At 35.4% G+C, this 20,468-nt stretch overlaps 2 protein-coding genes across 2 annotated transcripts; both read right to left on the bottom strand.

Moving 5' to 3' along the window:
- Window positions 1–3,794: 3,794 nt before the first annotated feature.
- On the bottom strand, window positions 3,795–6,819 carry LOC125654886 (metalloproteinase inhibitor 2-like). Its single transcript, XM_048884991.2, has 5 exons — window positions 6,535–6,819; window positions 6,166–6,248; window positions 5,939–6,047; window positions 4,451–4,578; window positions 3,795–3,990 (listed from the first exon to the last, which is right to left on the bottom strand). Exons 1-5 carry the CDS (start codon window positions 6,644–6,646, stop codon window positions 3,853–3,855), a joined length of 570 nt encoding a protein of 189 aa, XP_048740948.2. The 5' UTR covers window positions 6,647–6,819; the 3' UTR covers window positions 3,795–3,852.
- Window positions 6,820–13,454: 6,635 nt separating this feature from the next.
- LOC125654885 (NTR domain-containing protein-like) lies at window positions 13,455–16,649 on the bottom strand. The gene is made up of 4 exons (XM_056142795.1): window positions 16,435–16,649; window positions 14,379–14,470; window positions 14,021–14,120; window positions 13,455–13,748 (listed from the first exon to the last, which is right to left on the bottom strand). The coding sequence occupies exons 1-4, from the start codon at window positions 16,550–16,552 to the stop codon at window positions 13,609–13,611; spliced, it is 450 nt and encodes a 149-aa protein (XP_055998770.1). The 5' UTR covers window positions 16,553–16,649; the 3' UTR covers window positions 13,455–13,608.
- Window positions 16,650–20,468: the final 3,819 nt, after the last annotated feature.

Below are 20,468 nucleotides of genomic sequence, written 5' to 3'. Positions count from 1 at the left end.
TACATTTTACATTTAACGTTCGTTACCTTTTCCTTACAGATTATGTACCTATCATACTTCCTTACTTGTATTCTTCGTACCTATCAGCACATAAGGCCTCAACCAACTGATGCCACAATTGCCTATTTTTTGCTTTCTTGTCTATTTCCCCCAGGTTTTCTCTATATATTTCATCTCCTCTTCTACCACCCTTCGCCATGTCTCTTTTGGGTGTCCTCTTTTTCTCTTTCACCAGGTATCCATCTCAGTGCAATCTTAGTAATATTTTCGCCTCCTTTTCGTAGAACCTGCCCAATCCAATACCACCTTCTTCTTTAAATCTCCATCTCCATGTAGCACTCTTTGGTCTTAAGATAGATATCTTTATTCGATATCTTTTTGGGCCAGTAGATTTTACAGATTTTTCGAACCCAGGTGTTATGGAATGAGGAGAGTGTTTTCATGTCAGTTTTTATTATTATCCAGCATTCAGCCCCATAGAGTATGTAATGAAGTTCTTTTGGATTTTGTGTTGGCAATAGAGAAAATGATAAATCGTAGAATAAATAAAAAGACAATTTATTTAACATGAAGATAAGAAATATAGAGATGTTTGAAAAAACACAAAGAAATCACACTTTCACATACACACACCCATACTCTCTCACCGAGAAAGAAAATATAAATTGGTATAATAAACCTGGCAATATTGACAATCAATATAACGTATAACTGTCAAGACAATTCAATAGTCAATACAACAAATATGTCATTCCAGGCTGAAAATGTAACTGGCAATAAATGTATTACAAAATGGTTCAAATAGTAGCAAATCCTGCTAACTACAGAGAAAGTCAAACAGTAGTAAATTACGTTTTGTAAATACAAAATTTCTCAAATTCCTTTTTGATAAAATGCTAATTTACTGAAACTCAATATGAAAATTTGGCTGCTAAGAACAATTCAATTTAACGCCACGTCACACTTGGCACCACCAGGTCTTCATACACCACGAACAACCCCTCCGCTTCCAGTCCCGGACTCACAGGTATCTCACACAACAACGACACTGGGTAACGCCGACTTCAAACCAAGAGCAACACTAGGCCCACAAAATAATTACCGAGTCCACCACGTGGAACACCATGTACAGCGCTGTCTCACGTGTTCTGATTCCCACGCCGAGCACCTAGTGAAACGCTTAGAGTACTGCCTGATATATTGCTTAGATAGCTTCGTAAATTCCCTCTGCACTGAAATAGCAATTACTTAACCTAAAACCTATACACAAAGCGACTGGGTTAGCAACAATATTGAAAACACAATACATGAGAAAATTAACCCGAAACCTTGCAAATAATTCACACACAAAATTAGCTTACCGGCTGGGGAAAACCAATGCCCAAACAGTAAAATGTTTGTCTCTCTGGCTACCCATTACCCAGACTAACTTCTGCAATTCGCCAAGAAAAGACCCCTGCTGGACAGCATGAAAACGTGACCGCACGCTTGACAAACAGCCGCTACTCTGACTGACCAAACCGGTATACTAAAAATAGCCTTATCGATAACACTCACACTGCGGAAACACCTTACAGGCATAAACAACTATATACTGGCAACACCACAAAAACTAACTAAAATGAAAATTAACTTCATCACAGAGTAACACAGATTTCACGTTACTGTTGTATATTTTCGGTTTGGTGTTCATACTGATCGACCCACTTCTCTATATGGATTGCAGTTGGCAAAATGCGTTTATCGCCTTGCTTATTCTGGCTTTGGTGTCTTTCATCGTCCCATTGGTGTTACTGAACATGTTGCCTAGATATTTGAAATCATCAACCTCTTCTATGATGTTATTTCATATCTTGACTGGTTGAGCTGTATTACTGTTTACAGCCATTACTTTGGTCTTCTTTTCATTAATGTTCAGCCCTATACTTTGAGCAACTTCGTTTAATTTTGTTATTTTGTTGTTATCATAATGAAATAACATACATGTATACCGGAGATGCTTACTCCTCCTAGGCACCTGATCCCACCTCTGGTGTGTCTAGGGGTCCGTGTTTGCCCAACTATCTATCTTGCATTGCTTATAGGAGTTACAAGACTGATCACTGTTCGTTATTTTCACCTTGCATATACCATAATGCATACTTTGGTTAAGCTCACTAAATAACATATATATTCAACTGGGGGTATTTTTCCTGTCCACAGTTCTTAATTTCATCACATGTCTTTCAACAAGCGTACCAATAAAAAAAAAAAAGCTTGCACAAATAATTTATTTTGCATGATTTTTAAAACATTCTGCATGATTTTCAAAACAGTATTGATTAGAGACAGATAGAGGTCATTAAAATTCTTGAGGGATTAATTCAAATTAATATTCATTACCACTGATAAACAAGTTGATGGTGCAAGGGTTTCAATAGTCTCGTCTGAAGTCAGCATTTCACAAATTATATGATGGTCATTGTAACGAACTAGTTTGCCAAAACAACCATTTATTGGGCTAAATGCTGTATGAAGTGTTTAATATCGATTATTAGGCCATTTTTTGATCTTCACTCCAGGTAACTGTTTACCTGATCAATGCAAAGTATACACGGTGAAGATAACGAACAGTGATCAATCTCATAACTCCTACAAGCAATACAAAATAGATAGTTGGGCAAACACGGACCCCTGGACACACCAGAGGTGGGATCAGGTGCCTAGGAGGAGTAAGCACCCCCTGTTGACCGGTCACACCCGCCGTGAGCCCCATATCCTCATCAGGTAAACGGAGTTATCCGCAGTCAAAATCAGTGTGCCAAGAACGACTTAACAATCGGTATGAAACACGTCAGACAGCATTTCACCCAATGAGAGGTTGTATTGACGAACTAGATCGTTATAACGACCATATAATTTGCGAAATGCTGACTTCAATCGAGACTGTTGAAATCCCTGTACCATCAACTTGTTTGTCAGTAGCTTACCTCGATTTAAAAACTGGCTATACCCAGAACAAGCTCTTGCATATCGAATAAGTTGAGATATATAAACACCATATGCAGGTGATAATGGAATATTGCTACATAAATGTGGGAAGTTGATGATGGAGAAGCTGAAATCATCCCGTTTGTCATACAATTGAGTTGTCAGTTTGCCGTTAATGTCTACTTTCAATAAAATATCTAAGTATGAAGCAGAAGTGGACGACTCTGTGGTGTCCTTTATTTCGAGCTCACAGGGATATATCAAATCGACATATGAATGAAAGCTATCATTGTTAATAGACAAAACGTCATCGATATATCTAAAAGTCGAATTGAAGGTCACAGCGAGATATTTTTTCTTCTCATGTAGAAGTTTTTGAATAAATTCTGCTTCATATGAATATAAAAACAGGTCAGCTAACAAAGGAGCACACTCACAGCAGGTATGACCATAGAGAGTGGGTGTTAACTCCTCCTAGACACATGATCCCACCTCTGCTATATCAAGATATCCCTGTTTGCCAAACGTTTTATTGTATATTGCCTACAGGAGTTGATCACTGATGAATAAAATCAATATTATTTATTATCTGATTACCTTTTATATCAAGTTTGTGATTTCTTGAAATTAATAAGCGTATGTAGATAGATCAAATGCAACATCCTAACTACTAAAGTGAGGTCGCTTGTTTGAGGATGGTTGCTAAATGTATAGTATGCATCCATGTGCGCAGTGTGTGATGGCCTAAAAACGTTGTTCAACTCCTCCACAATATTGGCCACTACCAAAAGAGATTGATTTTACAAAAGTGAAAATTATGAAGCACAACTTTAAAATTCTTTATTGAAGATGACCATGTTTTAAGAGTCGGTGGTTTGTCTTTCAACAAATGTTTGGTGTCCATGAACAGGTATTGCCAGACTGTTTACACAATGCATTCCTGTGGTAGCAGTTTGAGTTTGTATATGGTACCAGACAGCCGTCACTTTTCTCGCAGCGAGCATGGGGACATCCTCTAATCTACAACAATCAATTATTTGTATTTTGTAAGCGTGAAGAATGCGTAAGGAAATAACAGCTATATCTAATTATTTGTAGACAATTAACTAAGACAGACTTATATGAGTATTTCTTTAGGAATGTGTTCGTAAATAATATCATATGTTTTCACTGTGTTTTTATTCACTTTTGATTCTGAAATATAAATGTTCAATGACAAAAGTTTTATGTAATGTTTAACCTTCATTCAGAATTAGTCTTACTAGTGCTGATAAAACTCGATACTTATGGAAATACCCTTACAAAACATTTACAGCAGTAAATTAAATCTACGATAAACTAAATCCAAAGTCCTAGTTACATGTCATATGCCTTAATCAGATCACGGTAATTTCATTAATTGTAGATATTGATGAAGGAGATGGAGTTTTAAATAGTGTATTATCGTATGTTTCGACAATGTACATCATTTTCAACATACCTTGCATGCGCAGTTTCTCTTATATGACATGTTTCTCAAGGCTTGCCGTTGGAAGTTAGACAAATCCGATACTTTAACATTCCAGGAACAGCTGCTCGCCTCTAGTTTGCCTTTCATATCTCTTGAACCTAAAACATGAAATAACAACAACCCTGCAGCGGTGAGTTATTGATTTATATGCATTTCTATAGCAAAATACCGTGAGTTAAAGATTTAGTCCATCACAAGAGTAAACTTTGAATGCGTTTTCTAATTCTTGATTTGAAAATATTTCAATTTAGTATGCATACATCTATTGTATACAATTGAATATTAGAGAGTGGTACTGAAAACTTAATGTGTCTTCTCCTAAAGCACTTTAGAGTACTTTTTAGATACTTTGCATTGTACTTTGCCAAAACAAACTTGAGCTATCAATCTTAATAACAATATTTCATTTTGATAATTTTACAGATATAAGATGTTATGTCATACTGTCATTTAATTTCATTTAATTGTGTTTCATTGCTTCACTCATCATCTTTACCATTGTAAAGAGCCTTAAGAGTAATTGGTTTTATATAAGGTTCTATATACATTTTATTTATTATTTGTTATTATTAACTTCATTCAGTTTGTCAACCAAGACATGGAATAACACATGATGTACATGCACAGACAACATAATGAAATGAATTGATAAACGCGTCTTTCTAGGGATGTGTTGGGCTTCTATACGACTAAGACCTCCTCACTACAAAATGAGTGGCTGATTATACAAAATAAATATCTAGTCATTGATATAATGGGGACAGAAACACTAACAAAAACACTCACCAACTTTACTTGGTTTAGCATAGAAATTTTGCAATTTATTGATACTTTCGGTTTCGACATGTAACGAACTTCTAACCTAAATAAATAACTTCTTCTCAAGTACGTAAGAATAAACAAAAATACAATTTTAAAAAAAATGAACAATGATTAGATTAACCCATGGGACGAATATGGCGTGTTTAAATTCCCTCCATCCCAGGAAACATTGATCAACAGAAATCAATAAACATGTAATTGACGGTGTAAATACGTCGATAGTTTTAGTGTAATTTTAGTGTTAATTTTCTTTCTTTGGTTTCTTGCTTAAATCAAGCCTTTTCAATAGTCCCGGGGAGAGGATAGGTCGTCCAGAAAATACGACAATGTAATAGTGTTCGTGTCGTTGACCGTTTTAGTGTTTTTATATATATTTAGCAACTTCTCTTAAATTATGTGTTTCTACGAGTAGATTTCTGGGGCTGAAATAAATATATATGTAGACAATCCGAACATTTGTGTACATGTGTAACTCCACTCTTCTTACATATTTTATTCTAACCAATTTCTAAAATATGTGAGCAAACCACAAAAGTTTCTCCCATGTTAAATGCACAAATATGCGTTATCTTGTGGCATTGCAAATCAAGAAAAATAAAATAGGAAAGTTACATGATCCTTTCCTTAAAAGCTTACCCGCTATTACGTATTTGTTGCCGATGTCGAACATTACACCGCAGGCCGGTGATGATGATGCCGTATAAATCCAAACTTTGGAACCCCGGACTGGGTCAGCATATCTGTTCTTTATGGGGATATACAAAGAGGTATTACAATACGATCAGCTTAACGGACAATGAGCACTATCTAAGTTTTCTCGGTTTTTAATTTATTATTATTATTCATGTACAGTGATAGTGTACCTTGAAATTTTCTTGTACTTTCACTTCGTACCGCTTTCTCCAGGAGTCGACTGATTGTTCCCGTAGTATTCTACCCTGGATAACTACATTTAAAAAGAGAATGGTAGAAGAACCACTCTTACTTAAGAATGAATGATAAAATAACTGTAAATATTAGTATATATCATTTTTATCACCAGAAAATAAAATAAATCACATTGTATTTCAGAAGTAATAAAACAGTTCTACTGTACATGTATAGTTGTTTTTTGGTTTGTTTGTTTGTTTTTTTTTTTTTTTTTTTTTTTTTTTTTGGTAAAATATTTGTAGAATAACATTATAATTGTTTTTAATCATTATGTGTAACCATTGTGTGCAAAGCAAACCTACCGTAATCTGACTGACAGAAAATTCGTTGGGGATGTCTGACTGCACATTTACAGGCCTCAGAGACGAAGAACACACAAACCGAGAAAAACAAAATTACTGGTACCTTATTCATATTGTCAAATACCACCGACTGAATGAATAGGATGGGGTTTATAATTACCTTTATATTGTTTGTGTACAACAGGTGCGACCGGGCGACAGTTGATTATCCGATGAAGGGAAAATTATTCCTCATCTAGAAATTGCAGTGACGCAAACAGGATTTGACACAACATTATATCCGGATCTGCACAGTGTACTTTATATTTTAATTCTATTCTGATATTTTTAGAGGATGTTTCTTTAGATTTTCCGAAAAAGAAGATAGGAATTTCTAGCACTTGGTGAACGTTCTGACTGACCTGTGATGATATTGCGAAAGTATGTTCATCCATGTACAGATAATTTATTGCATTTTTAACGGGGTTTTTTAAAAAAAAATATTCATTTGTCTTTAAAATCTTCACTAATTATAGTGATAGCTACATGTATTTTCCCCATGGATGCAATACAATTGTGAGCAATGTGAGTATGAATCTTGATAAAATATCATACATTTTGTCTGTTTTAACGACTGGAGATTCTGACTTGTAAGAAATTAATTTCACTTTTGAAAATGTATGGTGACATGAACAACAACACTTCATGAATTATGCCGGCGTGAAACATTGTAGTTCACAGCCTCTTTTACTTCCCACCTCACGAACAATGCATAGCTAGTCCTTCATCCCCGCCCGTCCGTAATTCCACGCTCCAACCAGGATTCACCTCACACATTACCCCCACCCCTCCACGTCGATTTACATTCATGTTATTGATATTAGAATTATGAAGGCTTCTTTGAAAAGACTACAAACAGTTTTTAATAAGGTGTATCGCCATTTACTTGTCACAAAATTCACTTTATCAGGCACTCTGTCATCGTTTTTCAAAAGGGGGAGCCAAAGTAGAAGTTGAAAGTTGAATTGTCTAAAATACATCACAGGAAAAGGAAAGCTTTTTTTCTGATCTCCAAATTCTAAATCGTAGAGAGAGGGGGGGGGTTAAAGTATTCATTAGCTACCCCCCCCCCCCCTTGACTTTTTAAATCGGATATTTCTCGGGGCTGTGGTCTTTTAAATTACTAACCCTTTGCTTCATGGATTCAGTTCCTATCTTTCAAGCTTACATTACTACAATAAAACATAGATGAAACATTTCAAAAGCAGACCCTCCCTTCTGATTTCGCCTACTTTTTATCTATTGTCCTCAACTCTCACAACTTTGTACAATATCCCCGTCATCGACTTCCTTGTTTGAACAGGTTGGGAACACTTCCTCTATAGTGAAATATTCTCGCTAAAACGCGATAATCCCTCTCTAGCGAAATTAAATATACCCCAATTCAACCGAGATAAACACCCTTAGAGTACATCTCTTCGTGTTTCACGGGAACAGAACAAAAAGGTGCTAAAATGTCTGATACTTCTGCAAATATAAAATCAAAACAAAAGCACTCACGATGTGTATAGGATTTCAGACTGCTTCCATCTTACGGAACAACTTTGATATGCAATTTCTTGACTATGCTGTCAATTTCATAGAAACAATTCACATCATTTTGAGTGTGTGTCGCAATTTTTCAGCGTTGCACGTGATTTGCCATTATTGTCAATGGGGACGCCAAACACAATGTTTATTCTCTCGCTAAAGAGGGATAATCGCGTTTTAACGAGAATATTTCACTATAGGGGAAGTGTTCCCAACCTGTTGAAGTGTCATATCTCCCGGGTTTAATATGGTAAAGGCGCGTGGACACGATTTGCGTTTAGACTGCTTAACTAGGGTATTTCTAATAGCAAAATTTGAATGTCAGTTGTCGAGGTATATGGGAGATACAGATGTCCCAATTCTTTGTTACATGTATGTAAACAAGGTTCGTGCCATGTTTTTGTTTACATGTGTTGAATATACTAGTAAAAGTTCGTTTAAAGCAGATTTTCCATTTACATCTACAAGTGAATTCTGATCACAATTTAAAAGTTCCTAGTGTTTAGCACAAATCATTTTGTTGTAAATATGCTATTTTCTATCGCATTATTCAAACGCATGGTCTCTTCTTTTAGGACTGATGACATTTCTCGCTGATTCGAAGCCATGTCTGTTATGCATATTATAAATATATGTACATCTATTTCCGGGTGCATGAAGGGAATCCCAATATGACGTACATGACTCCAACGCAACTGTTCGGAAGAGTGTAAAACAACGAAGATATTTAAGAATTACTAAAAGCTATTTTTATTTCTATCTCTTTTAGCAAAAGCATGAAACACTTATGACACGGTATTGTAGTAAATGTACTAAACAAAATGCAGAACTTTACATAGATAAAACCGCCGCTGATTTTACTTTTGAAAGTCTGAATTGGACACGTGCACATGACTATCTTCTGAATAGTCATTAGAAATGGCCGTGTTACCGTCGTTTGTAAAAACCGAAATAAAACCAAATAATCCTGGTTAGAACAGGTGAAATAATGTATGACATGTCATACAGCCTTATACGTTAGATTTTGTTTGTTTGTACTTATTAAACCAAACTCAGCCAAAATATAGATCAATGTCAGTCCATACATCGATAATCTGTTGGTATCAAGTGTCCTTAGATGAAACATTACCATGCAATACCGAGTTATACAAATTATGACAGAAATATTTCATTTTCTTCTCTATACCTTGTGCAATACAAATTTCTTTAAATAGGTCAAAGTCGGGACATGTTTTTCTTTACGCAATAGTAGTTTTGATGGATGTATTTCGTTTTTTGTTTTTTGTTGTTTTTTTTTGTGCTGGTCTTCCCATACAACAACAACAAAAATGAATAAATAGAAATAGATAACTTAAACACCCTCCAAAAGAGACAGGTATTGATTTATGATTTGAATTAACAACTAAATCAATTGCGTATAACAATGTTTCAAAGCATAACCATTCTAGATTGACATTTACGTTTTAGTTCTGCCTGTGGCACACTTTATTTTAAATTGCATAAATTGATGAAATTTAGTATTATGTAGGTAAATACATGTACATGTATAATGGAGGTCTAGGTCATATCTTAAGGTTAAAGGTTAAATGTTATGACGTCATTTGCCGAATGTGTCAATTTTTAAATAAGATTTCCTAAAAAGTCCAAAATATCTAAAATCCTAATTTGAATTTTCTTTAGTTTAAAATATATCAATTTCTGTATCATTTTCTTCATTATGTTATATATTTTTTTTTATCAAAACTTGAACTATACATTGCCTTGTAAGAGATCATAATATGCAGCAATTCTACGTATAAGAATTGCTATTGACGAGTCATGCATGTTATAATGTACATCGCGGTATACACAAATACACCAATCACAATATATTTTGTTGAGAATTAGTAACAAATACGTCAGCTTTATAAAAACTATTATTGATTTTTGTAAAATTTCTATAAATAATTTTACATAGGACATACTCTAATCATGAAAGGTTAATTTCACATTCTTCTAACTGGGGTCTGATACTCTATATTTGAAATCATATGGAGAAAATGATAGGATATATTTCTTTTATGCCATGCACAGTAAGAGTTTGTGTTCATAATAACAAAATATCAGTTTAAAAAAATGAACACGAGGACAATTTTAACGTATCTTTTGATAGTACCTTAAACTTAAAAATAAAGATGAACTGTACCATTTTAAGATTTCCCCCACCAATTGCCGCTGATTTAGTTTACACCTGAGAGGGTCACACAACCAACTAAGTTTTGTGTACAGATATATCTTAATACTCTGTTTACACGTAAGTACAATAAATTTAATTATTTAATTTGTTCTATAATAGGCCCACTTACCGATAGCTTGTATTATAGTAGGCCCACTAACCCGATAAGTTGTTCTATAATGGGCCCACTAACCCTATGGCTTGTTCTATAGTGGGCCCAATAACCTGATAGATTGTTCTATAGTGGGCTCACTAACCCGATAGATTGTTCTATAGTGGGTCCAGTAACCCGATAGATTGTTGTATAGTGCCCCTACCAACCCATTGGCTTGTTTTACAGTGAGCCCAGTAACAATCTATCGATTTACTGGGTCCACTAAAGAACAAGTTATCGGGTTAGTGGACCAACTATAGAACAATCTATCAGGTTATTGGGTCCACTATAGAACAATCCATCGGGTTAGTGGGCCCACTATAGAACAACTTATCGGGTTAGTGGGCCCACTATAGAACAAGTTATCGAGTTAGTGAGCCCACTATAGAACAAGTTATCGGGTTAGTGGGCCCACTATAGAACAAGTTATCGGGTTAGTGGGCCCACTATAGAACAATCTATCAGGTTAGTGGGCCCACTATAGAACAATCCATCGGGTTAGTGGGTCCACTAAAGAACAAGTTATCGGGTTAGTGGGACCACTATATAACAATCTATCGGGTTAGTGGGCCCACTATAGAACAAGTTATCGGGTTAGTGGGCCCACTATAGAACAAGTTATCGGGTTAGTGGGACCACTATATAACAATCTATCGGGTTAGTGGGCCCACTATAGAACAAGTTATCGGGTTAGTGGGCCCACTATAGAACAATCTATCAGGTTAGTGGGCCCACTATAGAACAATCTATCAGGTTATTGGGTCCACTATAGAACAATCCATCGGGTTAGTGGGCCCACTATAGAACAACTTATCGGGTTAGTGGGCCCACTATAGAACAAGTTATCGGGTTAGTGGGCCCACTATAGAACACGTTATCAGGTTAGTGGGTCCACTATAGAACAATCTATCGGGTTAGTGGGTCCACTATAGAACAATCCATCGGGTTAGTGGGTCCACTATAGAACAATCTATCAGGTTAGTGGGTCCACTATAGAACAATCTATCGGGTTAGTGGGTCCACTATAGAACAATCCATCGGGTTAGTGGGTCCACTATAGAACAATCTATCAGGTTAGTGGGTCCACTATAGAACAATCTATCGGGTTAGTGGGTCCACTATAGAACAATCCATCGGGTTAGTGGGTCCACTATAGAACAATCTATCAGGTTAGTGGGTCCACTATAGAACAATCTATCGGGTTAGTGGGTCCACTATAGAACAATCCATCGGGTTAGTGGGTCCACTATAGAACAATCTATCGGGTTAGTGGGTCCACTATAGAACAATCCATCGGGTTAGTGGGTCCACTATAGAACAATCTATCGGGTTAGTGGGTCCACTATAGAACAATCCATCGGGTTAGTGGGTCCACTATAGAACAATCCATCGGGTTAGTGGGTCCACTATAGAACAATCTATCAGGTTAGTGGGTCCACTATAGAACAATCTATCGGGTTAGTGGGTCCACTATAGAACAATCCATCGGGTTAGTGGGTCCACTATAGAACAATCTATCGGGTTAGTGGGTCCACTATAGAACAAGCCATCGGGTTAGTGGGTCCACTAACCCGATAAGTTGTTCTATAGTTGGTCCACTAACCCGATAGATTGTTATATAGTGGTCCCACTAACCCGATGGATTGTTCTATAGTGGGCTCACTAACTCGATAACGTGTTCTATAATGGGCTCACGTACCCGATAACTTGTTCTATGAAACCTACATTGTACATAATCCATATCAAAAAATAGAATTTATTCCGCTTCCAATTCCATTTGTAAGGATAATTTTCGGATAAACTATCAGCTCCTGTTTGAAAACTTCATTTGAATGCAATGTGTATGATATTCAAGGAGAGAGACAATGCTCACGCCACCCGCCCCATTAATTTACCAGTACTAACGCATAATTATTACACTGTATATAGAAACATTGATTCTGAATACAGCCGTATAATGGTTGAAACACATACAGTACTAATAATTAAGTCATAAATCCATATTCATGTGTTCTTTCCTCCCAAATTCTTGATAATAACATTGTCGATATGAGAAATCCGTCTCTAACATCAATTCATTTATTTCTCTTACGGGCACCTTTTAATAATTCAAATAATAAAAATATAATTTTTCCCCTTACATTGGAAAAAGTACATGTATATAAGAAAACAATAACTCTCGATATGACTATAATGATTAAAATATTGTCAAAAATAATTAAAAATCAAATTTAGATTTCACGTATTGATTCAAAGTACCATTGTGGTTGTATCATTAAGCGTCACAACAGCAATGCAAGTGAAACGCGTAATGATATATTTGTATCATGTGTATCATTAGCGGGAATCCCGTGGGGATCCGGGTTACAATAGGTCCTCAGTACCCCTTGCTTGTCGTAGAAGGCGGCGAAATGGGGCGGTCCTTCGGATGAGACAGCAAACACCGATGGCCCATGTCACAGCAGGTGTGGCACTATAAAGATCCCTCCCTGCTCAAAGGCCATAAGCGCCAAGCATAGGCCTAAATTGTGCAGCCCTTCATCGACAGTGGTGCCGTCTCCACACGAGTGAAATATTCTCGAGAGGGACGTTAAACAACATTTAATCAATCAATCAATCATTAGGGGGATTGCGTTATTAACAATTTACACTGTAGACCAGTCATACGATAATTTGTATTATTAATTAAGCGTTAAAACAGCACGGCTTACTGTACTTTGTATCATTAAGCGCAATGTGTTTCATTAGCAGTTTCTGCATGCAGACATACAGTAACCCAGTTCATATTCTCATGCATCTTGTAATTTAATTCTTACGCACCCTGGAAATGTGAATAAAGATCACGATATCCAGCAGTGATCAATGTGGGAAGGGAATACAAGATTAAGAGTAGGACAGACTTGGTTCCTGGATATGCCAAGAGTGGGATCAGGTGTCATTTCACCGAAATGCCCCACCCTTAGTAAATGACAATCAACATAGTTAAGCTATTATCAAAAATATTTATTAGCACACGTTTACTCAGTGAACGTTATAAAACAAAAATTAAGAACACTCATATACCGCATATCAAATTGTCGGTAGCAGTATCAAATATAGCTATATACACTGTGAATTGTAGATTATAGGATCATCCTTATGTCGAGGGAGCCAACAAGGGAAGATCCAATGCACCAGGGCCACAGTACAGATTTTGTTGTTGCCAGTAAGGAATGCTGTCCCATGCTTTTGTGTATGCACAAAGGTTTGTCCTCAGTCGACGTCCATCCACACTACCTATTATGGTATACGAATAGATATATTAATAAACACTGTGCTTGGGTATGTTTATATAGGGATTTATATATTGAATTACTGTCAATAAAATATACAAATGTATCGTATTGAATTACTGTAAATAAAATATACAAATGTATCGTATTGAATTACTGTAAATAAAATATACAAATGTATCGTATTGAATTACTGTTAGTGATATACGAATTTATCGTATTAAATTACTGTGAGTAAGTTCCTATTATACAGGATGGGAGTGTATGGCTACTCACCAGATATTACATATCGCCGCCCTCTTTGTAATTGCACACCGCACGTAGCGCTGTGCCTTGCTGACCGGATCCGTACAAACCTACGTCTCCGCGGGATCGCCTACAGATTGAATGAAAAATGCATTCGATACATATAAACTCGATGATGTACATGTAAAGGTACGTCATGTTTTTATATACCACACAGATGTGCTACACGTAAACATTTTCCGTTCTCCTGAGGAGGGGGGGGGGGGGGGGGACAGGTTGTCCCTGGGACTGTTCGAATTTGTCATGTCGTTGGCCATTTCGGTCCAATGCAACAATGAAAACTGAACTGATAATTGACAGTAATCTAGAAGCTCTTTGAATATCTCACCTTGTAATACCGCTGTACATAGACCAAATATTCCCTTTCCTGTACAAATGGTCCGTTTACATTCCGCACGGTTAGTACCACGCCACGAAGAGCTGGAATGAGAAGAAAGAACATATTTCAAGGAAGAGAATTTATGTGATATTGTGTAGCTAACAGTCCGTGATCGATACAAGGGGCGAGTAATTTAAGAATATAATGAGTGGTTTTGAATTTAATTTGAAGGGTGCCCTTCCATAAAAGAATTTTTGAAATTTCCTTTAAATATAACGGGGAAATCCGTATGCATTCTGCGATTATGGAGAACTTGTATTTGGATGAAGACATTTTTGGAGCAAGAAGAGATTGGAAGAAATATCGTCACGCCTCTAATACAATATCATCGGTGGTGTAAGAGTTTGCTGATAATTTTTTTATCAAAGATAAAGTGATTAGAGAAAGTTGAGAGATAGTTGGCTTTTCCACTCCAGAACAGATGACGCACGTCAAATATATTAAAAACTTATATTGAAGCAGGGGCTTGTATTGCGATTTCTATTGAAAGGTGAAGATTACGAACAGTGATCAATCTCATAACTCCTACAAGCAATACAATATAGATAGTTGGGCAAACACGGACCCCTGGACACACCAGAGGTGGGATCAGGTGCCTAATGACTAAAGCGCGCGGAAGTCTTAAGCTGTAACTGCACATTCGTTTTGAAAAACCACAATTGTCACACTCCCAGAAGTCTTTTGTCAAAAATGGCGAAAATCTTGCAAAGTCACATCTCCTTCATCTCAGATTACAAACCTAAGAAGATTATCTGAATTTCATCTTTGCATCCTGCCCCCCTACACAACCTTACACACCATAGATACATTGCTGGATCCAGAAAATATTTTATGAAGCCCCTACCTTTGTTCCTCACGAAAATATCAACTGCCAGGAAAGAGAAACTTCCAACATATTATGTCTGAACATATGCCAGATATGGTATATATAAAAAAAAAGTCGAGAATTTTGTTTTAGTAAATTTGAAATCACAGCCTTTTGTCAAATTAACAACATCAAAGCGTATGACTTTTCCAAACTTTACACTCCCAATAAAGTAAAAACTAAACTTTTTGATATCATAGACATCTGCTTCTTCAATAAAAATGGAAAACAGAAATATTAATAACCAGTGATCGATCAGTCATAAAAATACTTTGGTAAACTCCATTCCCATTCCACGCGTAAGAACTGACGTTAATACTTACAGGATGCTAATTTTCCTTATTGACTATATCTGCGTGGTCTTTAGTGATCATGTCTTCCAACAGTTTGTTGGAATTCCCATGGGCAGAAATCATGTTTCTTTATTACCTGACCTGTTTTATATTCTTAAGCAGAATTTATTGAAAAGCTTCTACGTGAAAAAAAAATTGCTGTGGCCTTCAATTCGACATTTAGATATAATAACGATGTTTTATCTATTAAAACAATAATCGTTTTAATTCATATATCGAATCGATATATTCCAGTAAACTGGAAATAAAAGACTCCAGTCTTCCACATTTACTTCGTACTTAGATATTTGATTAAAAATAGACGTTATCGGCAAACTAACAACTTAACTTTATGACAAACGGGATGACTTCAGCTTCTTCATCGTTAACATCCCATACCTATGTAGCAATATTCCATTATTACCTCCATATGGTGTTTCAATCTTTCAACTGATTTGATACATAAAAATCAGATCTGCGTATGATTAATTTTTAAATCGATACTGACTACAGAAAAAGAAGTTAATGTTACATGGGTTTTTACAGTCCCATGTAAAGACTTCTATGACCGTTATCACGATCTAATTTACCAATAATTAATGTTGCCATGTTCCCTGTCCAAAGAGTGTAACATCTCTCACAGCGTTATAATGTTTAACTATATGAGTATATGTACATGTAGATATACAATGCAGGGTTACTTTTCTTCTACACTTTCATTATATGGATTTTTATAATCGCCCATTCTGTTACGAGTTTTCAGAGGAGGAGATAATCAGAAGAAAATAATAGATTTATGTGTACTTACAGTAATCGGATTGGCAACCATTTTCTGGCCATTGGCCACAAGAACACGCGTGGGTATATCCAAAACAACCAGCCAGAAATCCCACAGCCAGAAATATCAGTTTAATGCTCCTCTCCATCTTCAATAAATACCCTGTGAACAATGACACAATATTTACAAACTACTCAATTTATCTCAATATTTTTGGGAAATTTCATCCGTGAATTCTCTTTCGGATATTTTCTCAACTTATTACCGATAATGTCAATGGATAACATTTAAATTGGGTTAAACCTGATTAGATATATTGATGATAGCTGTAATTCCCGTTTACGTACATTTGGTAAATTTTCATACCAAATCAGGAGCTGATTGATATTACTAGGTTAATTGATTTATATGTATGGCAGTGATTGAACACCAGCTTGTGTACGGTAACAGCTACGTTGTAAATTATCATTAGCACCTTATTACATTTGTATTGTATTAATTAACACTACATTTATGTATACATAAAATTGTAGCTAGTTACATGTAAACTTTACAGTGAGCGGACAAATCAAAACTTCCCACCACATAAATTCATTTCATATCGTGAATGCTTAAATTCTTTTGAACCTTCACTGATCAATATGAAATGAATAACAAATTCGCTATCCTTGAATAATTTTATCAAATCGTGTTTAACTTGTCGGAATTTTATGTTCTCTATATATGTATTTGTTTTGCCAGATTCATCCTCAATTAATGTACTTAGTTTTTACCCCCCCCCCCCCCCCCAACACATTCACACACACTAGATCATTGTCATGTGCATTGATTCACCATGCATTTGTAATTCGTTATAACCAGGGATGGGGTAATTGAAAAATTTAATTGTAATTAGCTGTATCTAAATACATTTTTATAAAGTCATTTGGTGTATTTGTAATTGACTTTGTTTTCAGGTACAAGTGATTGAATGTATTTAAATACATTCCAAAAAGGTCAAGTATTTTCAATTACGTTTCAATTACTTTTCCATTACATTGTTTGTGTTTATGTAATAATTCAATGTTTCATTATATCTATATACTTGCTGCAGTATGGACACAGTGCCCAGGGCTATAGGTGAAGGGCTAATTGTGTTAAGATGTGCTCCCCTCTCATACCAGAGAACAAAGACACTCATATTCTTAATATTTATTATTAATCATGCATATTCTGAAAGACTTTGTATCCATGTTATAACCATGTATATAGGGAGAGGGCGGTCTAAGTTTTTCGAACTTGCACCGGATCCTTTTGTAATTATATTACAGTAAAATACGTTCACACCAAACCAAAGCCACGGGTAGAAAAGTTCACTTCACTCAGATATTACATTCAGAACTAAAATGTACATCATAATTAAAATATGTTTAACGTGATGTAACGCTGTTCCTTAAGGCGACGGACTGAATGCAAAACAAAATATGGGAAGTTTGATACGCATTAATAAATTTCAACATAATTCGAAGTACATGCACTTGAAAACATTAATTCACCATAGTAATTGGTTACTGGAATACATATCATCTTATCCACTTAAACTGTTTAACGGTTATTTACCTTGTTTGGCCTTAAATTTTTTGTTTCAAAACTTTGCAAAGTTCACAACGGTTTTTCGTATAAGGCACCAGGCCTTTGTTAACACATTTTACTAAGAAAAACATACAAGTTCTCGTTAACAACCTTGACTATTGAAAAACAGATATTATATGTATTCGGTGTGTTTATTGCGAGTCCTGTTCACAAACTAAACAGTGTCCAGGTTGGAACTTTATTTCAAACTCAGCATATTGTAATAAACAGAGATTTGACATGCAGCATTTGTAAAAACTAGAAGTGTGTTTCAATTACGAAAAAAATCTAGATGGAAGACCTGATATGACAAACAAATGTGTTCATGGGGAGTTCGAACTCGGTCGTTTTGAAAAACAAAACATCTTTACATATAAAAGTCGATAACCTTACCCACTGAACAACGCAGTAGACTATACATTACTAGTTAAATTAACGTACAGGTGAAGTTGAAAATAATATCAGTCAAGTCGTTTCGATTTGTTGAAATTTACAACAACAACAACAAAAACATGCCCTCTTGAAACAAAATTTCAAAGCGACAGTTTTTAATGGAAAACTCGAAGAACATGTTAATGTTAAATCTATTTTGTTTCACTGAGGCAGTTTTTCTGAAATTCGGGATACCCCTCCATTTTAATGCTAAAAATCACATAAATCGCTTATTGCTTGATTTAATTAAACTCGAATTATTTTAGCTAATTTGATCAATTAAGCTTACTTCATAAGAGACGTTTTAAATACTCATTCAATAAAATGTTGGTGTAATGATCTATCATAAACTTATTTGTAAGGAATGGTTTTAATTTTGGGGCAAATCATACGAGTATAACCTGGTTTGTGTCATTTTATACTTTATAATCCGCGAAGCGGATTATTAAAAAAGCGTATTCTGACCCAATCTGATTAAAATAAGATATTTGATCCGCTCCGTTATTGTTATGTCGCTACACAAATGTGTAAAGAGTTGAACTTGAATAATGTGGAACACTAAATTTAATAGAGTGGGATGACATTCTATGTCATGTATCAGACTGAAATTGAGTAATACAGAAAACATATTGAATAGTGTTATCATATGACGTGCATGTATTATCAGACTGAAATTGATTGACATGGAATAGTATTTGGAATTTATTGTGATCATTCATCCAAAAAATATCATTCTGATTTAAGCACAAATACTCTGAAGTTTATATCATAAGATGCCATGTTGTCTTTGATGATCAGGTCTTCCAACAGTCTGTTATCATCCCCATAAGTATTTAACTGTGCTCCTTTTAGTTGACCCGTGGTAGTGAGGGAGGAGTTATTGGAAAACTTTTACTTATGAAGAAAACATATCTTGCCGTGGCATTTAGATATATTGAATGCGGGTTTTTTTTATTAACAATACTAATTTTGATTCATATCTCAATTCTATATATCCTAGGGAACTGAAGATTAAAAAAAACGACAAAGAGCTTTCGTTATCTGCTTTATAATTGGGTGTTTACTGATCAAAGATGTTAACGACAAGGTAACAACTCTACTTTTACTTCAATGAATGTGGATTATGGAAAATGATACTTGAGAAATTTCAGTTTAATACGTTTTACATTCAACGTTCGTTACCTTTTCCTCACAGATCATATACCTATCATAATGAAATAACATATACCATAAATCATACCTCGGTTAAGCTCACTAAATAACAAACATCCTCAACTGGGGATATTTTTCCTGTCCACAGTTCTTAATTTTATCACATTTCTTTCAACAAGCGTACCAATAAGAAACAAAGGTTGCTCAAATAATTAATTTTGCATGATTTTTAAAGCCTTCTGCATGATTTTCAAAACACCATTGAATAGAGACAAACAAAGGTAATTAAAATTCATAGGGGATTCATTCAAATTAATATTCATTACCATTGATAAACAAGCTGATGGTGCAAGAGTTTCAATAGCCTCGTCTGAAGTCAGCATTTCACAAATTCTATGGCCGTTATAACGATCTAGTTTGCCAAAACAACCATTTATTGGGCTAAATGTTGTATGAAGTATTTGATATCGATTGTTAGGCCATTTTTGGTACACTGATTTTTACTCGGGGTAACTCTGTTTACCTGATCAATATATAGAACTCACAGCAGGTATGACCATCGACAGGGGGTGTTTACTACTCCTAGGCACATGATTCTACCTCTGGTATATCAAGGGGTCCCTGTTTGCCAAACTTTTTATTTTGTATTGCTTACAGAAAATGATCACTGATTACTAAAACCAATACTATTTAACACCTGATTACCTTTTATATCAAGTTTGTGATTTCTTGAAATTAATAAGAGTATGTAGATTGATCAAATTCAACATTCTAACTACTAAAGTGGGGTCGCTTGTTTGAGGATGGTTGCTACATGTATAGTATGCATCCATGCGCGCAGTGCGCGATGGCCTAAACCGTTGTTCAAC

The sequence above is a fragment of the Ostrea edulis genome, chromosome 7, assembly GCF_947568905.1.
Source record: "Ostrea edulis chromosome 7, xbOstEdul1.1, whole genome shotgun sequence".
In the NCBI taxonomy this organism is placed as follows: Eukaryota; Metazoa; Mollusca; class Bivalvia; order Ostreida; family Ostreidae; genus Ostrea; species Ostrea edulis.
Note: the sequence above shows the minus strand (reverse complement) of the source record. Positions and strands in the feature narration are given on the sequence as shown.

What these genes read in the sequence shown, in the direction of transcription:
- LOC125654886 (XM_048884991.2), bottom strand. Translation starts at nt 6,646, where the DNA reads ATGAATAAGGTACCAGTAATTTTGTTTTTCTCGGTTTGTGTGTTCTTC. An exon ending in CAACAAATACGTAATAGCGG is followed by an intron (nt 4,579 to 5,938) that starts GTAAGCTTTTAA and finishes TTCATGTTTTAG; the next exon opens with GTTCAAGAGATATGAAAGGC. An exon ending in AGAGAAACTGCGCATGCAAG is followed by an intron (nt 3,991 to 4,450) that starts GTATGTTGAAAA and finishes TGATTGTTGTAG; the next exon opens with ATTAGAGGATGTCCCCATGC.
- LOC125654885 (XM_056142795.1), bottom strand. Translation starts at nt 16,552, where the DNA reads ATGGAGAGGAGCATTAAACTGATATTTCTGGCTGTGGGATTTCTGGCT. An exon ending in ATGTACAGCGGTATTACAAG is followed by an intron (nt 14,121 to 14,378) that starts GTGAGATATTCA and finishes TTCAATCTGTAG; the next exon opens with GCGATCCCGCGGAGACGTAG. An exon ending in GCGGCGATATGTAATATCTG is followed by an intron (nt 13,749 to 14,020) that starts GTGAGTAGCCAT and finishes ATACCATAATAG; the next exon opens with GTAGTGTGGATGGACGTCGA.